General features: G+C 45.7%; 1 protein-coding gene across 2 annotated transcripts in view; it reads right to left on the bottom strand.

The window, feature by feature from the left end:
• Window positions 1-3,327: 3,327 nt before the first annotated feature.
• The window catches only part of LOC121572293 (protein tyrosine phosphatase type IVA 2), a 41,943-nt gene continuing 20,776 nt past the window's right edge, over window positions 3,328-24,494 (bottom strand). For both annotated transcript variants that reach the window (XM_041884319.2, XM_041884318.2), the window contains exons 2-7: window positions 14,105-14,419; window positions 13,660-13,768; window positions 11,165-11,257; window positions 8,475-8,605; window positions 4,945-5,019; window positions 3,328-4,608 (exon numbers count right to left, since the gene is read on the bottom strand). In XM_041884319.2, coding sequence (XP_041740253.1) covers window positions 4,497-4,608; window positions 4,945-5,019; window positions 8,475-8,605; window positions 11,165-11,257; window positions 13,660-13,768; window positions 14,105-14,109 — 525 coding nt within the window. In that variant the 5' untranslated portion in view covers window positions 14,110-14,419 and the 3' untranslated portion in view covers window positions 3,328-4,496. The remainder of the gene's footprint in view (window positions 4,609-4,944; window positions 5,020-8,474; window positions 8,606-11,164; window positions 11,258-13,659; window positions 13,769-14,104; window positions 14,420-24,494) is intronic.

Here is a 24,494-nt window from a genome sequence, read left to right as displayed (position 1 = left end):
ACCACTGCGCCACTCGGGAGCCCAATAAGGAGTATGCAATATTTGGCCAAGATAATGGCCGACCCTCGTCCAACCTGTAGATACTTAACCTGCAAATAAATAGGCTACTTGATAGGAAGTGTTTGATGTGAAGCTTACTTATTAGTTTCATCGCTTCTCATGGAGAATAGGCCATCGACAACTCTCCATAGCACACCGTTTTGGGCAGTCTTCTTTAGGGAAGACTTATCAAAGGTGCATGCGCACAAAAAAGACGAATGCGGCAGTTTTCCTGCAAAGGTTGGTATTTATAAATGTTGAACTTGAAGGGAAAGCGTGTCTACTATACTAAGCTAACATATGGATTTGTTTTAAGATGGTCAAACTAAGGACCATTTAGATATTGGATTTAGAATTTTAGGACCACTTTAGGTATATAAAAAATATAAAACAATTTGATGAAACATTGCATTTGGACTTACTGCTATTAGCCCATAGAAACGCATTGAATAACATATTCATACATGGGAAAACGGATTGTCTAATATAAAGGAAGTTTGTTTTGAAGTGTCTGTCCCAGGGGAGGATGACTGCCCCCTCACATTGAGGATTTCAAGTTGAAGGCCGACTGCGGTACTGCAGGCATTGTTTCCAGAAAACTGGATCTCTGATTATAGTGAATGGGGAAATGGCGATCTTCGTTGTTAATATTCGTGGATTTTTTTGTTGTTGTATACAATCATGGTACCAATAATTGCTTCTATTTCACCAGATGTATGTCCTTGAACCGATTACTTTAAAACCACACACAAAGTTATAAGGACATTTTAGTTGCCAATGAGTCTGCAGTACCTCGGTAGGCCTTCAAATTGAGATACTCCATGAGAGGGGGCAGCACTAACCGAGCCTGCAACGTCACTTCCTAGAGTATCCAAACTGTGCATGCAATGTTTCTCTCATGAACATGTACATGTTGTTTTTCTCTAGGACGCCCTCAAGCCTCACAAGACTCGCCTGAAGGTAGCCCAGTACCAGTTTAAAAAATGAATGGAAGTATATATGGAAGTAGTTTAGTGCCTATTTTTTTTTCTTTTTATGTGTACAATTAAAAAAAAGAAAGTTTCCTGATCTTTCTTATCTCTCAGCTATAGGACAGACCATAGACTGTACACAATATGGACGACTACTTAGCATGTTAGCTAACCCTTCACCTAACCCCTCCATGTAGCAAGATGGCGACACGCTGAAATGAAACTTGCCACTGAGCATTCTCATAGGAAACAATGGGGTGATGTCATCGATGGCTTCGCCCATATGTTGTACAGTCTATGGTCTGCCCTATATCTGAGAGAGATAAAAAAACATCAGGAAACATTTTTTTTTTTTAAGTACACATATTTAACCCCTTTTTTTAGGCCCTAAACTACTTCCAATAATATACTTCCATTCATTTTTTTAAAACTTGTACCGGGCTACCTTCAGGCGAGGCTTGTGGGCATCCTAGAGAAAAACAACATGTACGTGTTCGTGAGAGACTCACCTTTCCATAAAGGGGTCATATTAGTGTGTAGCCCTAACTATTCGGACGTTAGACAGAAGTTGGCAGATTGGCGGTACCGACTTCAAACGCGTCCCGTGACGCTTGTGAGGGTCGTAGAGCAAAACCTCCGACACGTAAGTGTTCGTGAGAGTGTAACCTTTCCATAGAAGGGTCATGAATGCACCAATTTGTAAGTCGCTCTGGATAAGAGCGTCTGCTAAATGACGTAAATGTAAAATGTAAATAACGCTACATACCTTTTCATGACAAGATCGATTTTGGGGATGTCTCATGGTCTGACACACCGCTGTAGCTCTGCCATCTTTCACCGCAGATGCAGATATCGGTGGATGTGGTAGATTCAGATATCTCCATCTTAAACAGACAGATCTTTATGGATATTTTTTTATGATGCTAATTATATTTCCGCAGGGCCGCAGAAATTGACTCAAGAGGGTTAAGGTTAGGTTTGGGGAAGGGTTAACTAATATGCTAAGTTGCAAATTAGCTAAAATTGTCTGTGAGGAGATTCAAACATACAACAGTTGGGTTTGCATTATAGGCCCAACCACCCTCCTTTCGTTTAAGCCTTAAATCAGTGGTTCCCGAGTGGCGCAGTGGTCTAAGGCACTGCATCGCAGTGCTAGCTGTGCCACTAGAGATCCTGGTTCAAATCCAGGCTCTGTCGTAGCCGGCCGCGACCGGGAGACCCATGGGGCGGCGCACAATTGGTTCAGCGTCGTCCAGGGTAGGGTAGGGTAGGGAATGGCCGGCAGGGATGTAGCTCAGTTGGTAGAGCATGGCGTTTGCTACGCCAGGGTTGTGGGTTCGATTCCCACGAGGGGCCAGTATAAAAAATACAATTATGTATGCACTCACTCGCTTTTGTGAAAATGGGTGTATTACTATCGCCCAGTGTCACTTTAGTCCTGGCTCTCCCCTACTTTTAAATTGTTCAATAGAACATCAATCTTGCAGAATGCACAGCCAGTGTTTGCAATGGCATGCATTGTGTTAAAAGAAAGTTACTGCAAAAGATTAAAACATTCTGCCCACACCTCAGCAGAAATGTGATCATTTGCCATTGCACTTTGTTTTAGCAACTATCATGGCCCAGTTCCAACATCTGCAAAACATACAGCAAATTAGGGCATTGTGGTTACCATAAAATGTGAATGCAGGGTTTTTCCCAGGAGGGGTTATAGTATTCTGTGAATGAAAACATGCATATTTTGCATGAGACAGTTTGATAAATCCCAATAATTTGTTGCGCACGCAAATCCTAGAATCTCCACACACGCCAGAATTTTAAGAAATGTACGCACAGTTGGTAAGAGGCCCCAGCTATTTACACCCCATGCATTAGCCTCAAGCTCTGGCCTCCAAGTGTTTGTCTGGTGTTCTCTTTTCCTTTTGACTTGTGGGTTACATTTGAGTCATTTAGCATACGCTCTGAACCACAGCGACGTACAGGAGCAATTAGGGTTAAGTACCTTGCTCAAGGGCACAGATTTCAGGGTTTTGAACCAGTGACCTTTCGGTTACTGGCCCAATGCTCTTAACCGCTAGGTTACCTGCCGCTCTTCCAGGATAGAGCTCGCCTGGTGATGAGACACAATCCAAATCAAATAGATGATTGATATATTTGCCATGATAACATTACGTGTGACTCAGCAATTCCTCATGTCACAAAACATTCTGCGGGAATGACAAGTAGACCAAAACAATTATAAATAGGCACTCGTTTCAAATACTCTAAAACATGGAAAAGGTGAGAAAATAATCACATGAAATAACATCATACAAGGTTAATCTTATTTCCATTTCTTTATTTATTTTAAAACCAATAGGAATTGAGGATGTCTTCAAAATGGGTACGATGATAAAAAACAGACCATTTGCTTTCTTTTCCACCTCTTTTCCTTCAGAGTGAGACCAGGGATTAACAGTTGAGATCGTTGTGTGTGTGTGCATCTGTTTGCATGCGCAGTCATTGTAGGGAAGTCCTATTGTAAACCCAGTAAGCAGCCTTGGTGAATGGAAAAAAGTACCTACAGTAAGACTAGCCAAGTGCCTTCCTGTGAAACTGGCTCTGTTTGTTTGTGTGTTTGTGTGTGTGTGTGTGTGTGTGTGAGTGAGTGAGTGAGTGAGATGGTCATAAGGGGTTTGGGGGCTTTTCCGAGGTGGACTGAATATTGCACTCCCGCAAGATTTTTTTTAAATTATAAAAAAAAAAAGTCAAAAAAAGAAAAAAGAAAAGTGTCCTTGCCCCAACTCAACTCCAGACTGCCTTGCTAGTTATAGCCAGTGAATAAATACAGCGGACATATTTAAAACCCAGCCAACCCCGTAATTAAAAAGTGAATCCAAGCAAGTGGGGTGGAGAGAAAAACATTACTGCATTTTCAGTGGAACTTTTTGTGTTGTACAAAAATACATCAATAGCCAAATGGACAGTAATTTTTTGTTTTTCTTCTAATGTGCTGAAGGGTTTACAAACACTAAAAAAAGGTACATAACCCTGGGCAAATCCATAATTCATATAATTAATAATAGAAAAATAAACAAATCATCAATATTGATACCATTTTAACATTTGTTGATTTTTTTTCTCACCATTGTTAAACTTTCGTGTAAAAAAAATTAATATATATATATAAGAGGAAGAGCTATCCCATGATTCAACGCTGGGAAAAAAAAATGATTGGACCCTGGTATCTTGGAGGCGGGCCTATATCTGTGTGCGTTGACCTTCTTGTTCATTGGTTCGGCTGGTTGGACCCCTAGATTTGCATTAATTCAAATGTAATCATTTGCTCGTTGATTCATCGATTCTGTGATCAACTAGCCATGTCTCAGTGTTAACAAATCACAATAATTACTGACAGCTTTCTCTCATTTTCTCTCCCCGTGGTTGGAATAATGTTGTTCCCACTAGCTGCTGTGTTCTTGATGAGATGCCGCACACACAGACACTTTACTGGACACAACAGTTGGGGCCGTTGGCATCCTTGAACCGCAGACGCATCTTGGGTCTGTATTTCTCCAGGTAAAGAAGCTGCTTGGAGTTGAACGCTCCACGTCTCTTCCTGAGGGGAGGGAGGTGAGAGAAATAAAAAAAAGTGGTCTCATGGTCACAAGAGACCATGCAGCACAACTGCAACAACATCAATATGTGCCCTGGGCATATTCTAACAAACCAATGAAGAGAATACATGACTACAGGTTCCACTGCACAGAAACATTGGTTCTTGGGCTTCGTGCCCTGTGTGGAACAGTGGTGGCTGATGGCACTTTTAAAATCGGAGGACAGGCTCATAGTAACGGCTGGAATGGAACAGTATCAAAACACGTGTTTGATACCATACAAGCCCCCCCCACCTCCCTTACCAGCCTCCACTGGTGTGGAAGTTAGTGGTACTTACTGTCGTATGAACTGCACCGCATCCTCATACTTCATCCCAGTTTCAATCAGCGCTAAGGCCACCAGGACTGGAGCTCTACAGCACAGAGACACAATATATATATAAATAAATAAATGAGAGAACGCGAGCGACATATACTAGCCTGGGGATGTAGTGTAAAGCATGCTGTGTCAAGGTTATGTGGGTAGCAGGGTGGGGGTGTACTGTAAAGCTGAGACATTGGCCTGGGAAACCCATAGGGGGGTGGCCTGGGTTCACTGCAAATGAGCTGGGGCATCACGTTCACAACCTGGCCCACACACAATTGGTGTGATAAGTGTGTTACTGTAAGCAAACTTCTCAAGAAGGAAAAAAATGCACCACAAAACTTTAAAATTCCCCAGACAGACAGCCCAGAATGTCAAAACTCAAAGCTGACAGAGCATTCTTTTGTGGGTTTTCAGAGAGAATAGGGGGAGGAGAGAAGTGGGAGAGCGATAGAGGGAATATGAGAAAGAGACTGACAGAATGAGCACCCTTTGTGCTTGCCAGGGTTTCCGTTAGGAAAATGTGGAGCTGGACAACGTGACCGGGAAGATTTTAATTTACCGGCCATTTGAGAAATGAGGACCCATTTGCATTGGGTGCATAAAACCATTAGGGCTTCCACCCACGGTGCGCAGAATGACAAACCATTAGGGCTTCCACCCACGGTGCGCAGAATGACAAACCATTAGGGCTTCCACCCACGGTGCGCAGAATGACAAACCATTAGGGCTTCCACCCACGGTGTGCAGAATGACAAACCATTAGGGCTTCCACCCACAGTGCACAGAATGACAAACCATTAGGGCTTCCACCCACGGTGCGCAGAATGACAAACCATTAGGGCTTCCACCCACAGTGCACAGAATGACAAACCATTAGGGCTTCCACCCACGGTGCGCAGAATGACAAACCATTAGGGCTTCCACCCACGGTGCGCAGAATGACAAACCATTAGGGCTTCCACCCACAGTGCACAGAATGACAAACCATTAGGGCTTCCACCCACGGTGCGCAGAATGACAAACCATTAGGGCTTCCACCCACAGTGCACAGAATGACAAACCATTAGGGCTTCCACCCACGGTGCGCAGAATGACAAACCATTAGGGCTTCCACCCACGGTGCACAGAATGACAAACCATTAGGGCTTCCACCCACAGTGCACAGAATGACAAACCATTAGGGCTTCCACCCACAGTGCACAGAATGACAGAAATCACATTTAGATTATGGTAATTTAGCTTAACAGAACATGCAACTCCTGTAATGATCAGCCAATAAAATGTCATTTTCAAACAAATTGCGGGAATACACCATTCTAAACAGCGCACCTGAAGCGAGCAGTTCCATATGTAACAGAGATTAAAATCTCAGTTAGAAATCTAAAAGATGCAACAACTAGAATTGGTTAATATGACTAGGATTGTGCCTTTGACTTCTGGACAAGGAAAGAAAGTTGATATGAAAACCAATAGCAATTAACTTGGTTTCAATGGCATATGAGGAAGTTGTAAAATAATTGCCTTTCCGTTTCTATGGACGGATTTTGCATACACTACCTTGACGCAAGCCAAGACATGTCTAATAATATGTAGTAAAACGTTCAGGTTTAACATTCAAACAATTAAGTATATGTTTTCAAAATGCATACTACCTCCAGCTCACATTGCAAAGTGGTGGGTGATGTGCTGATAGTCGAATCGGATGCGCACTTCAATTACCAGTTGAGAAATAAAAATAGTAGCTCTTTTCACATTGTGGCCATCAACCGTTAACACACAATTGCATTTAGAATGAATGCGCAATGACTGGGCTTATAAAAGCAGCAGTAGCACCAGCGCTGTCTGACAAGATGTTTCGCTCAAAGTAAGCGCTATATGCTATGCGCGTATGATAAATAAGGAACATGACGATTAACGGAAATATATATATTTTTTGCTAATTAACCTCTAGACCGATAAGCATGATGGTCAAATGCATTTACATCGACTGATATTTCCATCAATTAATAAAAAGCATTATTTAGCAACGGGATTGTATTTTCTCCCAGTTAATTTGGCCGGCAACAACTTTATTTATCGGCTTTTAATGTATTGGCCGAAAGCCGGCAATTACCGGCTAACGGAAACCCTGGCAGAGACGAGATAGAAAGTGAGAAGGCGTAACAGAGTGTGAGAGCGAAAAACAACCACCACTAGCTCCTCCTCCCACGCTGTGAGTCTCTAAAGGCTGTGGCTGGCTGGTCTGATTTAGACCATCAGAATGCTGCCGGCCCTGAGGACTGCAGTAAACACAGCACCAGGAGATGAATGCAGAAAAACAGGTCTGTCTGACCACCACTGCTTAGGGAGCCCACAGCAATGTGTGTGTGTGTGTGTGTGGTTTTACTATCCATGTGGGAACCAGAAGTCCTCACAAGGATAGTAAAACAAGGATCATTTGGACAAGTGGGGACATTTCGCCGGTCCCCACAAGGAAACAAGCACACCTGATTCAACTTGTCAACTAATCATCAAGCCCTAAGGTGAGTTGCATCTGGTGTGCTTGTCTGGGGCTACAACAAAAATGTGTACTGTTGTGTGTACTGGAGGACTGGAGTTGGGCTGTTGGGGTACTGGAGGAGGGAAACACTGGTCTAAGCGATGCGCTGAATCAATGAAGGCTATAACCCTGGACAGGCGTGAGTAGTGTGGAGCCCGTCTTGGCACAGACGGCGGGAGGGAGCCTCTATGGCAGGGGTGTCACTCATTCCATGGAGGGCCTAGTGTCTTCTGTTTTTTTGCTAAGCCCTAGACAACCAGGCGAGAAGAGTTCCTTACTAATTAGTGACCTTAATTCATCAATCAAGTACAAGGGAGGAGTGAAAACCCGCAGACACTCAGCCCTCCGTGGAATGAGTGACACGTGCTCTATGGGGCCAACTTGAGGGCCGGGAAATGTAAATGGTGTACAGCAGCACACCCTGGAGAACCAGGCTAACAGGGAGCGAGAACGAGAGAGGCTAAACCTAACCGGACAGAAGCTAGAGAGAGAGGATGAGGAGTCCAGAGCATACCCTGAAGGACCAGACGAAGTATGACAGAGAGACAAAGAGAAGCCAACACTAACAGGAAATAAACTGAACAGAGAGGATGAGGAGTCCAGCGCACACTCTGGAGAAAAATACTAGCTGGATAGCCTAACAGAGACAGTGGCGCTAACAGCAGAGAAGCTAGCTATAAAGTGAGGGGATGAGAATAGCCGGTAGAACCACAGAAGCACCAGGCTAATGCTAGCAGGCTAATAGACAGGGAGAGATTGATAAGAGGATAAAAACATACGCTAACTTGCTAACAGGCTTAGCATAGAACATTGGAACAGGCTTCAGTCGTTGACACGCGACACAATCAAGCCCACATACACTCATTCATATCAAATGTCCCACTTTACACACACACACACATATACATATATATATATACACACACATATACACACACACACACACAGGTTAACACACTCACCGGCCCAGCCCCGCCACACAGTGCACGGCGATACAGCAGCCAGGCTCGTTTCTGAACTTTGTCTTCAGCAGGTTCAGCCAGTCATCCACTATCTGGGTGGGGGGCGGGGCACCATCATCAAAGGGCCAGTCCTACGGCGGAAGAGGGACAAAAACATCAACATGGACCAAACCAAGGGCTGGGGATGGGGGTTCATTTAAGGGCTAAGGGGGGGTACTAAGCTAACATAATGTTTTTAAAGATGGTCTTACCACAGATCATTTAGCTATTTGATACCCTTTAGGTATAAACAAATATATTGAAACTATTTGATAAAATATTGAATTCGGCCTTTCCTACTATAGCCCACAGAAACATATTGAATAAACGTAAAAAATGGCAAAGACAGTCAAAAAAGTAATAATATGGAATAAGGTTTTGAAGTGTGTCTTATGTCTAGGAGATATAAGAACGCTAAGGAAATATATATATTTTGTACGCATATTTAACCCCTTATTTTTGTTGCCATTTGTTTGTATGGGTGTCACGAGTATTTCTATCTCTAATTAAACTCAAGCTTGAATAATTCCCAGAGGTTGTAATGCTCTGGTTTTATTTATTCATGGAGAGCTCTCCCGCCAAAACACATATACAGCCTTTATATATGCTTTTACACAAAGGAACTTTGCTCCGCCCCCCTTTAGGCGGCCTGTACATTTCCACAGTATAGAATGTTTAAATAGGACATCTTCTAAGTCTCCTTTCTCCTGGAATGTCTGTCTCAGCAGTTTCTAACTCACCCCCTCTGTTAGTGGGTTTATAATGATAACCCTAACACAGTTCACACAGTCATCATCAGTATTGGGGTGGAACAATTTGAGTCATAATCATAATTCCTCTATCAATGGGCTACCTTCAGACGAGTCTCGTGACACTTGTGGGGGTCGTAGAGCAAAAACGGTGAACACCATCGTGTTCGTGAGTCTCCCCTTTCCATAATAGTTTGTAGGCCAAACTGTTCAGATGCTACAGACGTTGTCGTGAGAAGGCCGATTTTCGGGAAGTCTCATGGTCTGAAAACACTGCTGTAACTCGGCCACCTTCCACAGCAGATGCGGAAGCCAGCCATAGGCGGATGCGGTGGATTGAGACGCAGCCCATGCTAAAAACAGATATCTCTATCTTAAACTGATGGATTTTGATGGGGATTTTTAAAATGTTACTTAGATTGAAGCACGGGTGCGTCAACAGACTTGAGGATTAACCAGTGCTCAATGCTCAAAAGGCAGTACAGGACTCAAAGCCTGATTGGAGCAGAGCAGCTGTATCATGTGTGTCTAAGTTGGGAAGCTTGATATGCTGAAGTACTGTGTGTGTGTGAGTGTGTCCTGGCAGACAGCCTGACCATCTGAGCCTCTGCACTTGTGCTGACTCAGTCTCAGCAATCTCTCACTCTCCCACATCATCCTCTCCCTGTTGCAGCCTTCTCTCTCCCACATCATCCTCTCCCTGTTGCAGCCTTCTCTCTCCCACATCATCCTCTCCCTGTTGCAGCCTTCTCTCTCCCACATCATCCTCTCCCTGTTGCAGCCTTCTCTCTCCCACATCATCCTCTCCCTGTTGCAGCCTTCTCTCTCCCACATCATCCTCTCCCTGTTGCAGCCTTCTCTCTCCCACATCATCCTCTCCCTGTTGCAGCCTTCTCTCTCCCACATCATCCTCTCCCTGTTGCAGCCTTCTCTCTCCCACATCATCCTCTCCCTGTTGCAGCCTTCTCTCTCCCACATCATCCTCTCCCTGTTGCAGCCTTCTCTCTCCCAGTCTGTGACTGTCCTTTGACATCATGGGCCAGTTTTATGTAGGCAACAATCACAGATCATGTTTCATATTTTTGAAGAGTGACAAAGACAGGAACAGACAGAAAGGGTTTTGTTACTAATAGCTTTTCACTGTAGTTTGCCAATCAGCCGTGCGTTTGGCCATGCTTTGAAAATTCTGCTATCTTTCCCAAAAATCCTGGTTGGACGATTCCCATATTTTCTGCCAATTCCCTCATGTTTCTGGGAACTTTCCAATCAGGATGTCTCTAAAATGTTTGGAAAGTTACCATAATTGTGCAACCCTACGCATGGCTTTTCCGGTCTCGGTGCTCAACCAATATGAAACAGGATTGTGATTACAGTCTGCATAACATTTAATCCAATACATTGGAGAGTGACAGGCATAATGGGGAGAGGAACACTCCAGGATGAGGGGTGGTGATCACTTAATTAAAACTGTATCAAGGAGAGGGGATAAGACATTTCCTATCCCAAAGTGTCTCTGGTTTTCCTGAATCACCTGTGAGACAAGTGAAAAAAATAAGAATGTTGTAGAGAAATATTTTAAGAATACTAGCCTTAGCTGTGAGAAAGACAATACAGTGCACATACGAGTGCAACAGAGAGAGCAAGAAGGCCTGGGTGGAACACCATTCATCTGGATCTGAGCCAGAGATTCCTTCCAATTCTCCACCCATTAGCTCAGCACACAGCGGGAGGCAGACAGTTGAGGACAGTGGAACAGACGGACTAACAGAAGTTCTCCAGAGAGGGGCAAAGTGAATCTAACTACCCTCAATTCCTCGGAAGGAAACAAAGGGATCCTGTTTTGGTTCAGTAGAAATTCTGACTGCTCTCCTCTCTGGGAGTGTGTGCGTTTGTTATCCTTACCACAACTTGGATTCCCTCCTTCTCCACTGGGACCTTATCGTAGGTGGCGTCACACACTCTCACCAGCGTGTTCACCTCAAACTTCTTCAGCTCCTGAGATAGGAAGATAGCGACAAAGAGAGATAGCAAGAGAGGTGGGGGAGAGAGAGAGAGAAAGATGGCAAGCGGTAGGAGAGAGAGAGAGAAAGATAGCAAGAGGTAGGGGGAGAGAGAGAGAGAAAGATAGCAAGAGAGGTGAGGGGGAGAGAGAGAAAGATAGCAAGAGGTAGGAGAGAGAGAGAGAAAGATAGCAAGAGAGGTGGGGGAGAGAGAGAAAGATAGCAAGAGGTAGGAGAGAGAGAGAGAGAGAGAGCAAGAGGTAGGGAGAGAGAGAAAGATAGCAAGAGAGGTGGGGGAGAGAGAGAGAAAGATAGCAAGAGGAGGCGAGGGGGGGGAGAGAGAGAGAAAGAAGAAGGAGATAGCAAGAGGGGGAGAGGAAAGATGCGAGGGTGGGGGAGAGAGAGAAAGAGAGCAAGAGGTAGGGGGAGAGAGAAAGATAGCAAGAGGTAGGGGAGAGAGAGAGAGAGAGAAGAGAGAGAGTAGGGGGAGAGAAAGATAGCAAGAGTGTGGGAGAGAGAAAGATAGCAGAGAGGTGGGGGAGAGAGAGAGGCGGAGGAGGAAAGATAGCAAGAGGTAGGGGGAGAGAGAGAAAGATAGCAAGAGGTAGGGGAAGAGAGAGAAAGATAGCAAGAGGTAGGGGGAGAGAGAGAGAGATAGCAAGAGAGGTGGGGGAGAGAGAGAGAAAGAGAGAGAAAGAGAGCAAGAAGTAGGAGAGAAAGAGAGCAAGAGGTAGGGGAGAGAGAGGGGTAGGGAGAGAGGGATGGAGAGAGGGTCAATTTTGTACTCTAAAATATGTGTTTAATTGTAGGTTGAGGTGAGTTTGTTATAGGCTACATTGGTGAGGTTATTGATGCATGTAATCAGATGTACAGGGTTTTTCTTTATTTTTTTCTACATTGTAGAATGATAGTGAAGACATCAAAACTATGAAATAACACATATGGAATCATGTAGTAACCAAATAAAGTGTTAAACAAATCAAAATATATTTTATATTTGAGATTCTTCAAAGTAGCCACCCTTTGCCTTGATCACAACTTTGCACACTCTTGGCATTCTCTCAACCAGCTTCATGAGGTAGTCATCTAGAATGAATTTAAATTGACAGGTGTGCCTTGTTAAAAGTTAATTTTTAACCAATCCGTTGTGTTGTGACAAGGCAGTGGTGGTATACAGGACATATCCATATTATGGCAAGAACAGCTCAAATAATGAAAGAGGAACAACATCATTTCTTTAAGTCATGAAGGTCAGTCAACCCAGAAAATTTCAAGAACTTTGAAAGTTTCTGCAAGTGCAGTCGCAAAAACCATCAAGTGCTATGATGAAACTGGCTCTCATGAGGACCGCCACAGGAAAGGAAGACCCAGAGTTACATTAGAGTTACCAGCCTCAGAAATCGGCAATGAACTGCACCTCAGAGTTCAAGCAACAGACACATCTCAACATCAACTGTTCAGAGGAGACTGCGTGAATCAGGCCTTCATGGTCGAATTGCTGCAAAGAAACCACTACTAAAGGACACCAATAAGAAGAGACTTGCTTGGGCCAAGAAACACGAGCAATGGACATTAGACTGGTGAAAATCTGTCCTTTGGTCTGATGAGTCTAAATTTGAGATTTTTGGTTCCAACCGCCGTGTCTTTGTGAGACGCAGAGTAGGTGAACGGATGATCTCCGCATGTGTAGTTCCCACCGTAAAGAATGGAGGAGGAGGTGTTATGGTGTGTGGGGTGCTTTGCTGGTGACACTGTCTGTGATTTATTTAGAATTCAAGGCACACTTAACCAGCATGGCTACCACAGCATTCTGCAGCGATACGCCATCCCATCTGGTTTGTGCTTAGTGGGACTATCATTTGTTTTTCAACAGGACAATGACCCAAAACACACCTCCATGCTGTGTAAGGACTATATGGCTAAGAAGGAGAGTGATGGAGTGCTGCATCAGATGACCTGGCCTCCACAATCACCCGACCTCAACCCAATTGAGATGGTTTGGAATGAGTTGGACCGCAGAGTGAAGGAAAAGCAGCCAACAAGTGCTCAGCATATGTGGGAACTCCTTCAAGACTGTTGGAAAAGCATTCCAGGTGAAGCTGGTTGAGAGAATGCAAAGCTATCATCAAGGCAAAGGGGTGGCTACTTTGAAGAATCAAAAATATATTTTGATTTGTTTGACACTTTTTTGGTTACTACATGATTCCATGTGTGTTATTTCATAGTGTTGATGTCTTCACTATTATTCTACAACTTAGAAAATAGTAAAACAAAGGAAAAACCCTTGAACGAGTAGGTGTGTCCAAACCTTTGACTGGTACTGTATGTGCAAGTTTCTCCACAGTGAACTCGAGTGTTGAATTGGTTATACACGCACACACAGCGTGGCGGCCTCACCTCAGTGAACTTGTTGAGCGTGGCGTTGGTGGGGTTGTGTGTGATGAGGAACCTCATGCCCTCGTAGGTAATCTCCACTGCAGCAGGGCGGTTCATGTTGGCGAGACGGCTTTGAAAACAATTACAATGAAATACTTAGAATATCAGGTACAAAAAGGATGACTACTTTTGGCTCTAATGTCAGCAAGGACTTGTAGTAGAATTCTGTAGGTTAAAAAAAAACAATAAAAAGATGTCAACGAAGGGAAGAGGTGGAGGAGGATGTGGGTAACAGGTGGATGGCTACAGGAAGGTTTACATAAAAAGAGGGGTAACAAAAAACTGGATGATCTAGTCCACAAGACTCCACAGGGGGATGGAAAAAAGATTTTACAAAAAATAAACAAACAAAAAAATGTATGCAGAGACTATCCACCAGTCATCCAATCGGACATTCAGATTTTACCCCATTCAGGAGAGTGGTATGTGATTGGCTTCTGGGAGAGAAAGCAGCAAGTAGAAGAGAACTAGGCAGTTTCCTTATTGGCCGCTCAGGGGACAGAGCTGGGCAATCTGGCCTTGGACTACGCGATATCCTAGGGGACTGTTGGAGGAGACAGGGGTTCCCAGTGTGCTGGCTTCAGGGGGGCTTCTGGGTAGCGTAGTCCCGAGGGGGGCGGACGATTCACTTGTCCACGAAGGCGAGGTGCTGTGCCTGGCAGAAGTCTCCACTGACGCTCACATACGCCATATATGTATGGTCCAAATCAACACAGAAACACTGCCGAGAATGGAGAGAGAGAGAGAAGGAGAGGGGGAGGGAGACAGGAGAGAAGAGGAGAGAGGGAGGGGGAAAAATGTAGTTAGGTAAACTCAAATAGACAAGACAACACAGTCACCCTTTAGCAAGGCACCATTGAAGTTCTTAAAGAGCAAGACTAGTTAGACAAATCTAAAAGCACCGGTTGGAGAAAATGGTAAAACTCATTACAGCAGAAATATGTCTCCACACGTTGAGGCTATTAAACCTATTATCAGAGCCATTATCAGCTTTGTACTAAGGCGTTATAATGACCCATTATTTATTACTCTGTTTCCAGCCACACACACAGCCTGATAATGAAGACAGACAGACACCCATGAGCTCTTGGCTTCAAGAGAGCCTCTCACAAATCATGTAAGGCCTGCCCTCACCTCTAACCGGCTGAAACCAGCCACCAAACTGGCTAGTAGCTACCGCTGTGTACTCACACAGACTACGTGACCGAGTCCAGGGGAGGGGAGGGGAGGGGGTGGAGGGTGAGGAGAGAGGGGGTGGATGGTGAGGGTAGAGGACAGTGGGGAGAGAGATGGGTTGGAGGGTGGGGGAGAGGGCAGTGGGGAGAGAGAGGGGTTGGAGGGTGGGGGGAGAGGGGAGGACAGGGGGAGAGAGGGGGAGAGGGAAAGAGGGTTGAGGGTGGGGGGAGAGGGGAGAGGACAGTGGGGAGAGAGGGGTTGGATGAGAGGGGAGAGGGCAGTGGGGAGAGAGGGTTGGAGGGTGGGGGGAGAGGGGAGAGGGCAGTGGGGAGAGAGAGGGGTTGGAGGGTGGGGGGAGAGGGGAGAGGGGAGAGAGAGGGGTTGGAGGGTGGGGGGAGAGGGGAGAGGGCAGTGGGGAGAGAGAGGGGTTGGAGGGTGGGGGAGAGAGATGGGTTGGAGGGTGGGGGGAGAGAGATGGGTTGGAGGGTGGGGAGAGGGGAGAGAGGGGGTTGGAGGGTGGGGGGAGAGGGGAGAGGGCAGTGGGGAGAGAGATGGGTTGGAGGGTGGGGGAGAGGGAGAGGGCAGTGGGGAGAGAGAGGGGTTGGAGGGTGGGGGAGAGGGGAGAGGGCAGTGGGGAGAGAGAGGGGTTGGAGGGTGGGGGGGAGAGGGGAGAGGGCAGTGGGGAGAGAGGGGGTTGGAGGGTGGGGGAGAGGGCAGCGGGGAGAGAGGGGTTGGAGGGTGGGGGAGAGGGGAGGGGCAGTGGGGAGAGCGAGGGTTGGAGGGTGGGGGAGAGGGCAGTGGGAGAGAGAGGGGTTGGAGGGTGGGGGAGAGGGGAGAGGGCAGTGGGGAGAGAGAGGGGGTTGGAGGGTGGGGGAGAGGGCAGTGGGGAGAGCGAGGGGTTGGAGGGTGGGGGGAGAGGGCAGTGGGGAGAGAGAGGGGTTGGAGGGTGGGGGGAGAGGGCAGTGGGGAGAGAGGGGGGTTGGAGGGTGGGGGAGAGGGCAGTGGGGAGAGAGAGGGGTTGGAGGGTGGGGGGAGAGGGGAGTGGGGAGAGAGCGAGGGTTGGAGGGTGGGGGAGAGGGCAGTGGGGAGAGAGAGGGGTTGGAGGGTGGGGGAGAGGGCAGTGGGGAGAGAGAGGTTGGAGGGTGGGGGAGAGGCAGTGGGGAGAGAGAGGGGTTGGAGGGTGGGGGGGAGAGGGCAGTGGGGAGAGAGAGGGGTTGGAGGGTGGGGGAGGGGCAGTGGGGAGAGAGAGGGGTTGGAGGGAGAAGGGAGAGGGCAGTGGGGAGAGAGAGGGGTTGGAGGGTGGGGGAGAAGAGGCAGTGGGGAGAGAGAGAGAGGGGTTGGAGGGTGGGGGAGAGGGCAGTGTGGAGAGAGAGGGGTTGGAGGGAGAGGGAGAGGGCAGTGGGGAGAGAGAGGGGTTGGAGGGTGGGGGAGAGAGATGGGTTGGAGGGTGGGGGAGAGGGGAGAGGGCAGTGGGGAGAGAGAGGGGAGAGGGTGGGGGAGACCTCGGCAGCAGTGTCTAAGGCAGTAGTCACAAGGTGAGGATTATGGGTTGGCAGGGTTTCACACCAGCCAACTTTCACAGTCCCACGCTCCCCCTTCCACCTCTGAGACTCTCCCTCAGTCTTTCTCCTTCTATTTCCATCTCTCACTCAGCCATCTCCTTTCCAGGTCTCCCATCTCTTTACTGCATTCATTCTCTCCTATTCTCTGTGGGAGCAATGGTGTTTCCATTCATCTAGAGTCTTGTCTCCTTTCCCCATAGGGCTAATACAACTCAGTGGGCTTTATTGGCATGGGAAACATATGTTCACATTGCCAAAGTAAATGAAATAGATAAAGTTGAAGTCAGAAGTTTACATACACCTTAGCCAAATACATTTAAACTCAGTTTCACAATTCCTGACATTTAATCCTAGTAAAAATTCCCTGTTTTAGGTCAGTTAGGATCACCACTTTATTTTAAGAATGTGAAATGTCAGAATAATAGGAGAGAGAATTATTTATTTCAGCTTTTATTTATTTCATCACATTCCCAGTGGGTCAGAAGTTTGCATACACTCAATTAGTATTTGGTAACATTGCCTTTAAATTATTTAACTTGGGTCAAACGTTCGGGTAGCCTTCCACAAGCTTCCCACAATAAGTTGGGTGAATTTTGGCCCATTCCTCCTGACAGAGCTGGTGTAACTGAGTCAGGTTGGTAGGCCTCCTTGCTCGCACACGCTTTTTCAGTTCTGCCCAAACATTTTCTATAGGATTGAGGTCAGGGCTTTGTGATGGCCACTCCAATACCTTGACTTTGTTGTCCTTAAGCCATTTTGCCACAACTTTGGAAGTATGCTTGGGGTCATTGTCCATTTGGAAGACCCATTTGCGACCAAGCTTTAAATTCCTGACTGATGTCTTGAGATGTTGCTTCAATATATCCGCCTAATTTTCCTTCCTCATGATGCCATCTATTATGTGAAGTGCACCAGTCCCTCCTGCAGCAAAGCACCCCCACAGCATGATGCTGCCACCCCCGTGCTTCACGGTTGGGATGGTGTTCTTCGGCTTGCAAGCCACTCCATTTTTCCTCCAAACATAACGATGGTCATTATGGCCAAACAGTTCTATTTTTGTTTCATCAGACCAGAGGACATTTCTCCAAAAAGTACGATCTTTGCCCCCATGTGCAGTTGCAAACCGTAGTCTGGCTTTTTTATGGCGGTTTTGGAGCAGTGGCTTCTTCCTTGCTGAGCGGCCTTTCAGGTTGTGTCGATACAGGACTCGTTTTACTGTGGATATGGATACTTTTGTACCTGTTTCCTCCAGCATCTTCACAAGGTCCTTTGCTGTTGTTCTGGGATTGATTTGCACTTTTCGCACCAAAGTACATTCATCTCTAGGAGACAGAACGCATCTCCTTCCTGAGCGGTATGATGGCTGCGTGGTCCCATGATGTTTATACTTGCGTACTATTGTTTGTACAGATGAACGTGGTACCTTCAGGCGTTTGGAAATTGCTCCCAAGGATGAACCAGACTTGTGGAGGTCTACACATTTTTTTCTGAGGTCTTGGCTGATTTCTTTAGATTTTCCCATGATGTCAAGAAAAGAGGCACTGAGTTTGAAGGTAGGCCTTGAAATACATCCACAGATACACATCCAATTGACTCAAATGATGTCAATTAGCCTATCAGAAGCTTCTAAAGCCATGACATAATTTTCTAGAATTTTCCAAGCTGTTTAACGGCACAGTCAACTTAGTGTAGTCGTGGTCAACAGTTTTGAGAATGACAAGTATTGGTCTTCACAAAGTTCGCTGCTTCAGTGTTATGATATATTTTTATCAGATGTTACTATGGTATACTGAAGTATAATTACAAGCATTCCACAAGCGTCAAAGGCTTTTATTGAAAATTACATTAAGTTTATGCAAAGAGTCAATATTTGCAGTGTTGATCCTTCTTTTTCAAGACCTCTGCAATCCGCCCTGGCATGCTGTCAATTAACTTTTGGGCCACATCCTGACTAATGGCAGCCCATTCTTGCATAACCAATGCTTGGAGTTTGTCAGAATTTGTGGGTTTTTGTTTGTCCACCCGCCTCTTGAGGATCGACCACAAGTTCTCAATGGGATTAAGGTCTGGGGAGTTTCCTGGCCATGGACCCAAAATGTCGATGTTTTGTTCCCCGAGCCACTTAGTCATCACTTTTGCCTTATGGCAAGGTGCTCCATCAGGCTGGAAAAGACATTGGTTATCACCAAACTTTTCTTGGATGGTTGGGAGAAGTTGCTCTCAGAGGATGTGTTGGTACCATTCTTTATTCATGGCTGTGTTCTTAGGCAAAATTGTGAGTGAACCCACTCCCTTGGCTGAGAAGCAACCCCACACATGAATGGTCTCAGGATGCTTTACTGTTGGCATGACACAGGACTGATGGTAGCGCTCACCTTGTCTTCTCCGGACAAGGTGTTTTCCAGATGGCCCCAAACAATCGGAAAGGGGATTCATCAGAGAAAATGACTTTACCCCAGTCCTCAGCAGTCCAATCCCTGTACCTTTTGCAGAATATCAGTCTGTCCCTGATGTTTTTCCTGGAGAGAAGTGGCTTCTTTGCTGCCCTTCTTGACACCAGGCCATCCTCCAAAAGTCTTCGCCTCACTGTGCGTGCAGATGCACTCACACCTGCCTGCTGCCATTCCTGAGCTAGCTCTGCACTGGTGGTGCCCAGATCCCGCAGCTGAATCAACTTTAGGAGACAGTCCTGGTGCTTGCTGGACTTTCTTGGGCGCCATGACGCCTTCTTCACAACAATTGAACCTCTCTCCTTGAAGTTCTTGATGATCAGATAAATGGTTGATTTAGATGCAATCTTACTAGCAGCAATATCCTTGCCTGTAAAGCCCTTTTTGTGCAAAGCAATGATGATGGCACGTGTTTCCTTGCAGGTAACCATGGTTAACAGAGGAAGAACAATGAGTTCAAGCACCACCCTCCTTTTAAAGCTTCCAGTCTGTTATTCTAACTCAATCAGCATGACAGAGTGATCTCCAGCCTTCTCCTCGTCAACATTCTCACCTGTGTTAACGAGAGAATCACTGACATGATGGCAGCTGGTCCTTTTGTGGCAGGGCTGAAATGCAGTGGAAATGTTTTTTGGGGATTAAGTTTGACATTTTCATGTCAAAGAGGGACTTTGCAATTCATTTGATCACTCTTCATGACATTCTGGAGTATATGCAAATTGCCATCATCAACACTGAGGTAGCAGACTTTGTGAAAATTCGTATTTGTGTCATTCTCAAAACTTTTGACCACGACTGTATGTAAACTTCTGACCCACTGGAATTGTGATGCAGTGAATTATAAGTGAAATAATCTGTCTGTAAACAATTGTTGGAAAAATTACTTGTGTCATGCACAAAGTAGATGTCCTAACCGAATTGCCAAAACTATAGTTTGTTAACAAGAAATTTGTGGAGTGGTAGAAAAACAAGTTTTACTGTCTCCAACCTAAGTGTATGTAAACTTCCAACTTCAACTGTAACTCTAGCTCTCCTCATATCTTCCTCAGTCTGTCGTGGCGCCAGTGTAGTGCAGTCGTCTCGCCCACTCATTCACTCTGAGCCAAGAACAGGACAAATCTTCAAAGACAAACCGACTCACTTTGCCTTGCTCACCTTCTCTACAGACAGAGGAAGCGAGCGGTGCCTCTCAATCTCTCACTCTGAGCCAAAGACAGGGCTACGTTTGAGGCCAAAACCAACCTTCTTTCCCCATCTGTCCTTCACTGGCTCTCTCGCCCTCTGTCTCCATGACTCTCTCGTCTCCTCTCACCTAGTGCCAATAAGAGGGGCAGTCTTAAAAACAAAAATCTAAATCACCAACCCCTCCTCCCTCAGTCGCGGTCTCGCCTTCTGGTACCTGCCTTTATGTACATATCTAGCTGAAATACCTTGTGTCCCTGCACATTGAACTGGTACTCCCTGTATATAGCTCCATGATTGTGCATTTTATTCCTCGTTATTAATTTTCTTCTAATGTTTTTAATTCTGCAACGTTGGTTAAGGGCTCGTAAGCAACCATTTCACGGTAAAGTCTACACCTGTTGTATCCGGTGCATGTGACAAACACAATTTGATTAGATTTTCCATCTACAGTGAGGGAAAAAAGTATTTGATCCCCTGCTGATTTTGTACGTTTGCCCACTGACAAAGACATGATCAGTCTATAATTTTAATGGTAGGTTTATTTGAACAGTGAGAGACAGAATAATAACAAAAAAATCCAGAAAAACGCATGTAAAAAATGTTATAAATTGATTTTCATTTTAATGAGGGAAATAATTATTTGACCCCTCTGCAAAACATGACTTAGAACCCTTGTTGGCAATCACAGAGGTCAGACGTTTCTTGTAATTGGCCACCAGGTTTGCACACATCTCAGGAGGGATTTTGTTCCACTCCTCTTTGCAGATCTTCTCCAAGTCATTAAGGTTTCGAGGCTGACGTTTGGCAACTCGAACCTTCAGCTCCCTCCACAGATTTTCTATGGGATTAAGGTCTGGAGACTGGCTAGGCCACTCCATGACCTTAATGTGCTTCTTCTTGAGCCACTCCTTTGTTGCCTTGGCCGTGTGTTTTGGGGTCATTGTCATGCTGGAATACCCATCCACGACCCATTTTCAATGCCCTGGAGGTTCTCACCCAAGATTTGACGGTACATGGCCCCGTCCATCGTCCCTTTGATGCGGTGAAGTTGTCCTGTCCCCTTATCAGAAAAACACCCACAAAGCATAATGTTTCCACCTCCATGTTTGACGGTGGGGATGGTGTTCTTGGGGTCATAGGCAGCATTCATCCTCCTCCAAACAGGGCAAGTTGAGTTGATGCCAAAGAGCTCCATTTTGGTCTCATCTGACCACAACACTTTCACCCAGTTCTCCTCTGAATCATTCAGATGTTCATTGGCAAACTTCAGACGGGCATGTATATGTGCTTTCTTGAGCAGGGGGACCTTGCGGGCGCTGCAGGATTTCAGTCCTTCACGGCGTAGTGTGTTACCAATTGTTTTTTTGGTGACTATGGTCCCAGCTGCCTTGAGATCATTGATAAGATCCTCCCGTGTAGTTCTCGGTTGATTCCTCACCGTTCTCATGATCATTGCAACTCCACGAGGTGAGATCTTGCATGGAGCCCCAGGCCGAGGGAGATTGACAGTTATTTTGTGTTTCTTCCATTTGCAAATAATCGCACCAACTGTTGTCACCTTCTCACCAAGCTGCTTGGCGATGGTCTGGTAGCCCATTCCAGCCTTGTGTAGGTCTACAATCTTGTCCCTGACATCCTTGGAGAGCTCTTTGGTCTTGGCCATGGTGGAGAGTTTGGAATCTGATTGATTGATTGCTTCTGTGGACAGGTGTCTTTTATACAGGTAACAAGCTGAGATTAGGAGCACTCCCTTTAAGAGTGTGCTCCTGATCTCAGCTCGTTACCTGTATAAAAGACACCTGGGAGCCAGAAATCTTTCTGATTGAGAGGGGGTAAAATACTTATTTCCCTCATTAAAATGCAAATCAATTTATAAAATTTTTGACATGCATTTTTCTGGAATTTGTTGTTGTTATTCTGTCTCTCACTGTTCAAATAAACCTACCATTAAAATTATAGACTGATAATTTCTTTGTCAGTGGGCAAACGTACAAAATCAGCAGGGGATCAAATACTTTTTTCCCTCACTGTACCTTCTTTAGCTGGTGCCAGAAACAGTGCCACTGTTCAAAGGAGCCACTAGTTCTCTGAGAGTGCATTTCTCCCTTAGCCTTTAATTACCAGCTCCAAACAGCACTAAGCATTAGGGCACTGCGACACAGATAGACAGACCAAATATGACTACAGGACAATGTGTGTGGAGAGTGACAGACAAGGGAAGTAGAAACTGCACGTCGTCTCAAAACACAGCCTATAGACTACACACAGCCTATAGACTAGACACAGCCTATAAAAGATGTCCCACCACTTGGAGTGCCTCCAAACATGAGTCTACAGGAGTTGGGCTCTACTCGCCAGCTAAGTAGCATCCTTCATAGCTAAGTGGTATTAGCATTAACTTCCATTCAGTCAGCATATAGACTTACATGTGTCAAGGTCCTCTCTCCCTAATAGTCCCCTAGCTGTGTCTCAATAGTCCCAAATTAATCTCAGTGAACATGGAGGAAAGGACAGGAAGCCAATCGCATCGTTGAGATGCCCCCCAGTTATAGCCTGTCTCTATGAGTGGCATTAGCTAAAGGAACATCCCCAGTTATAGCCTGTCTCTGTGAGTGGCACTAGCTAAAGGAACATCCCCAGTTATAGCCTGTCTCTGTGAGTAGCACTAGCTAAAGGAACATCCCCAGTTATAGCCTGTCTCTCTGAGTGGCACTAGCTAAAGGAACATCCCCAGTTATAGCCTGTCTCTGTGAGTAGCACTAGCTAAAGGAACATCCCCAGTTATAGCCTGTCTCTGTGAGTAGCACTAGCTAAAGGAACATCCCCAGTTATAGCCTGTCTCTGTGAGTAGCACTAGCTAAAGGAACATCCCCAGTTATAGCCTGTCTCTGTGAGTGGCACTAGCTAAAGGAACATCCCCAGTTATAGCCTGTCTCTGTGAGTAGCACTAGCTAAAGGAACATCCCCAGTTATAGCCTGTCTCTCTGAGTGGCACTAGTTAAAGGAACATCCCCAGTTATAGCCTGTCTCTGTGAGTAGCACTAGCTAAAGGAACATCCCCAGTTATAGCCTGTCTCTCTGAGTGGCATTAGTTAAAGGAACATCCCCAGTTATAGCCTGTCTCTCTGAGTGGCACTAGTTAAAGGAACATCCCCAGTTATAGCCTGTCTCTGTGAGTAGCACTAGCTAAAGGAACATCCCCAGTTATAGCCCGTCTCTGAGTAGCACTAGCTAAAGGAACATCCCCAGTTATAGCCTGTCTCTCTGAGTGGCATTAGTTAAAGGAACATCCCCAGTTATAGCCTGTCTCTCTGAGTGGCACTAGTTAAAGGAACATCCCCAGTTATAGCCTGTCTCTGTGAGTAGCACTAGCTAAAGGAACATCCCCAGTTATAGCCTGTCTCTGTGAGTAGCACTAGCTAAAGGAACATCCCCAGTTATAGCCTGTCTCTCTGAGTAGCACTAGCTAAAGGAACATCCCCAGTTATAGCCTGTCTCTGTGAGTAGCACTAGCTAAAGGAATAGCCCACAGCAGGGACATTGTGGTAAGGCCAGACCAGCCCTGCTTCCGCAACGCTGCAGGGAACTCATGCAAATAACTCTGCCATATTTGCAAACTAGTCCTTCTGCAATTACAGCCAGCTGTCAGCCCAGATGGAGAGGACTGAGTAAACACACCAACTCAGACAATGTGTTCGTTACCACACAGGAAATACAACACGGAAATGAACACTGTCTGTGTGAGTGTGAAACTGACTGCTATCAGGCATAATCGTGTAGCCTAACCATGAGTAATTGACAGATGTAGGCCTACACCAATATAATAAAATAGTCAATATTGGTCAAATTCCGTCAAGTAATTTCAACCAACAAAAAAAAAAAAACGGAACTATCCAACAAACACACAGCTAGGCCTACACACAAAACAAATGCCAACAAGGGACCCATTTAGGTCTAGGCCACATTTAGGTCAACTGAGTTAGGAGCGCTTCATTCTTTTTGTCTAACCTACAACTTCTATAAAATTAGGCTACTTTATGATTTGCATGATTAGGCTATGTGATTAGCATAAAGTGTCATGATTATTCGTCATTACCTCACAGCTCCTGCACAAGTCCTAATGAAGGAGAACACAAAGGTCACAAGCTAATCAGTTCTCCTGCTGTGTTCCACATACCCTACAACCACTTCCCTGTTGGGAGTACCAACACCTCCCTTTGTTTTCCAGCTGGACTGAATGTTGTTGGGTACACATTGTGTGTCCACTCAGCACTAAGAAATAGTTCAACTAGCTACATTAAGTATTTTCCTTCACCTGATGCCTAGAGATAGGCATAGTGGGCTTAGCCTATATGAACCTGGGAAAAACATTACAAAACACAAGTCAGTCACCACCACCACACACACACACACACACAACCAC

Source organism: Coregonus clupeaformis, chromosome 29 (genome assembly GCF_020615455.1).
Source record: "Coregonus clupeaformis isolate EN_2021a chromosome 29, ASM2061545v1, whole genome shotgun sequence".
Classification (NCBI taxonomy): Eukaryota; Metazoa; Chordata; class Actinopteri; order Salmoniformes; family Salmonidae; genus Coregonus; species Coregonus clupeaformis.
The sequence above is the reverse complement of the archived record's forward strand: the minus strand, read 5'-3'. Positions and strand labels throughout refer to the sequence as shown.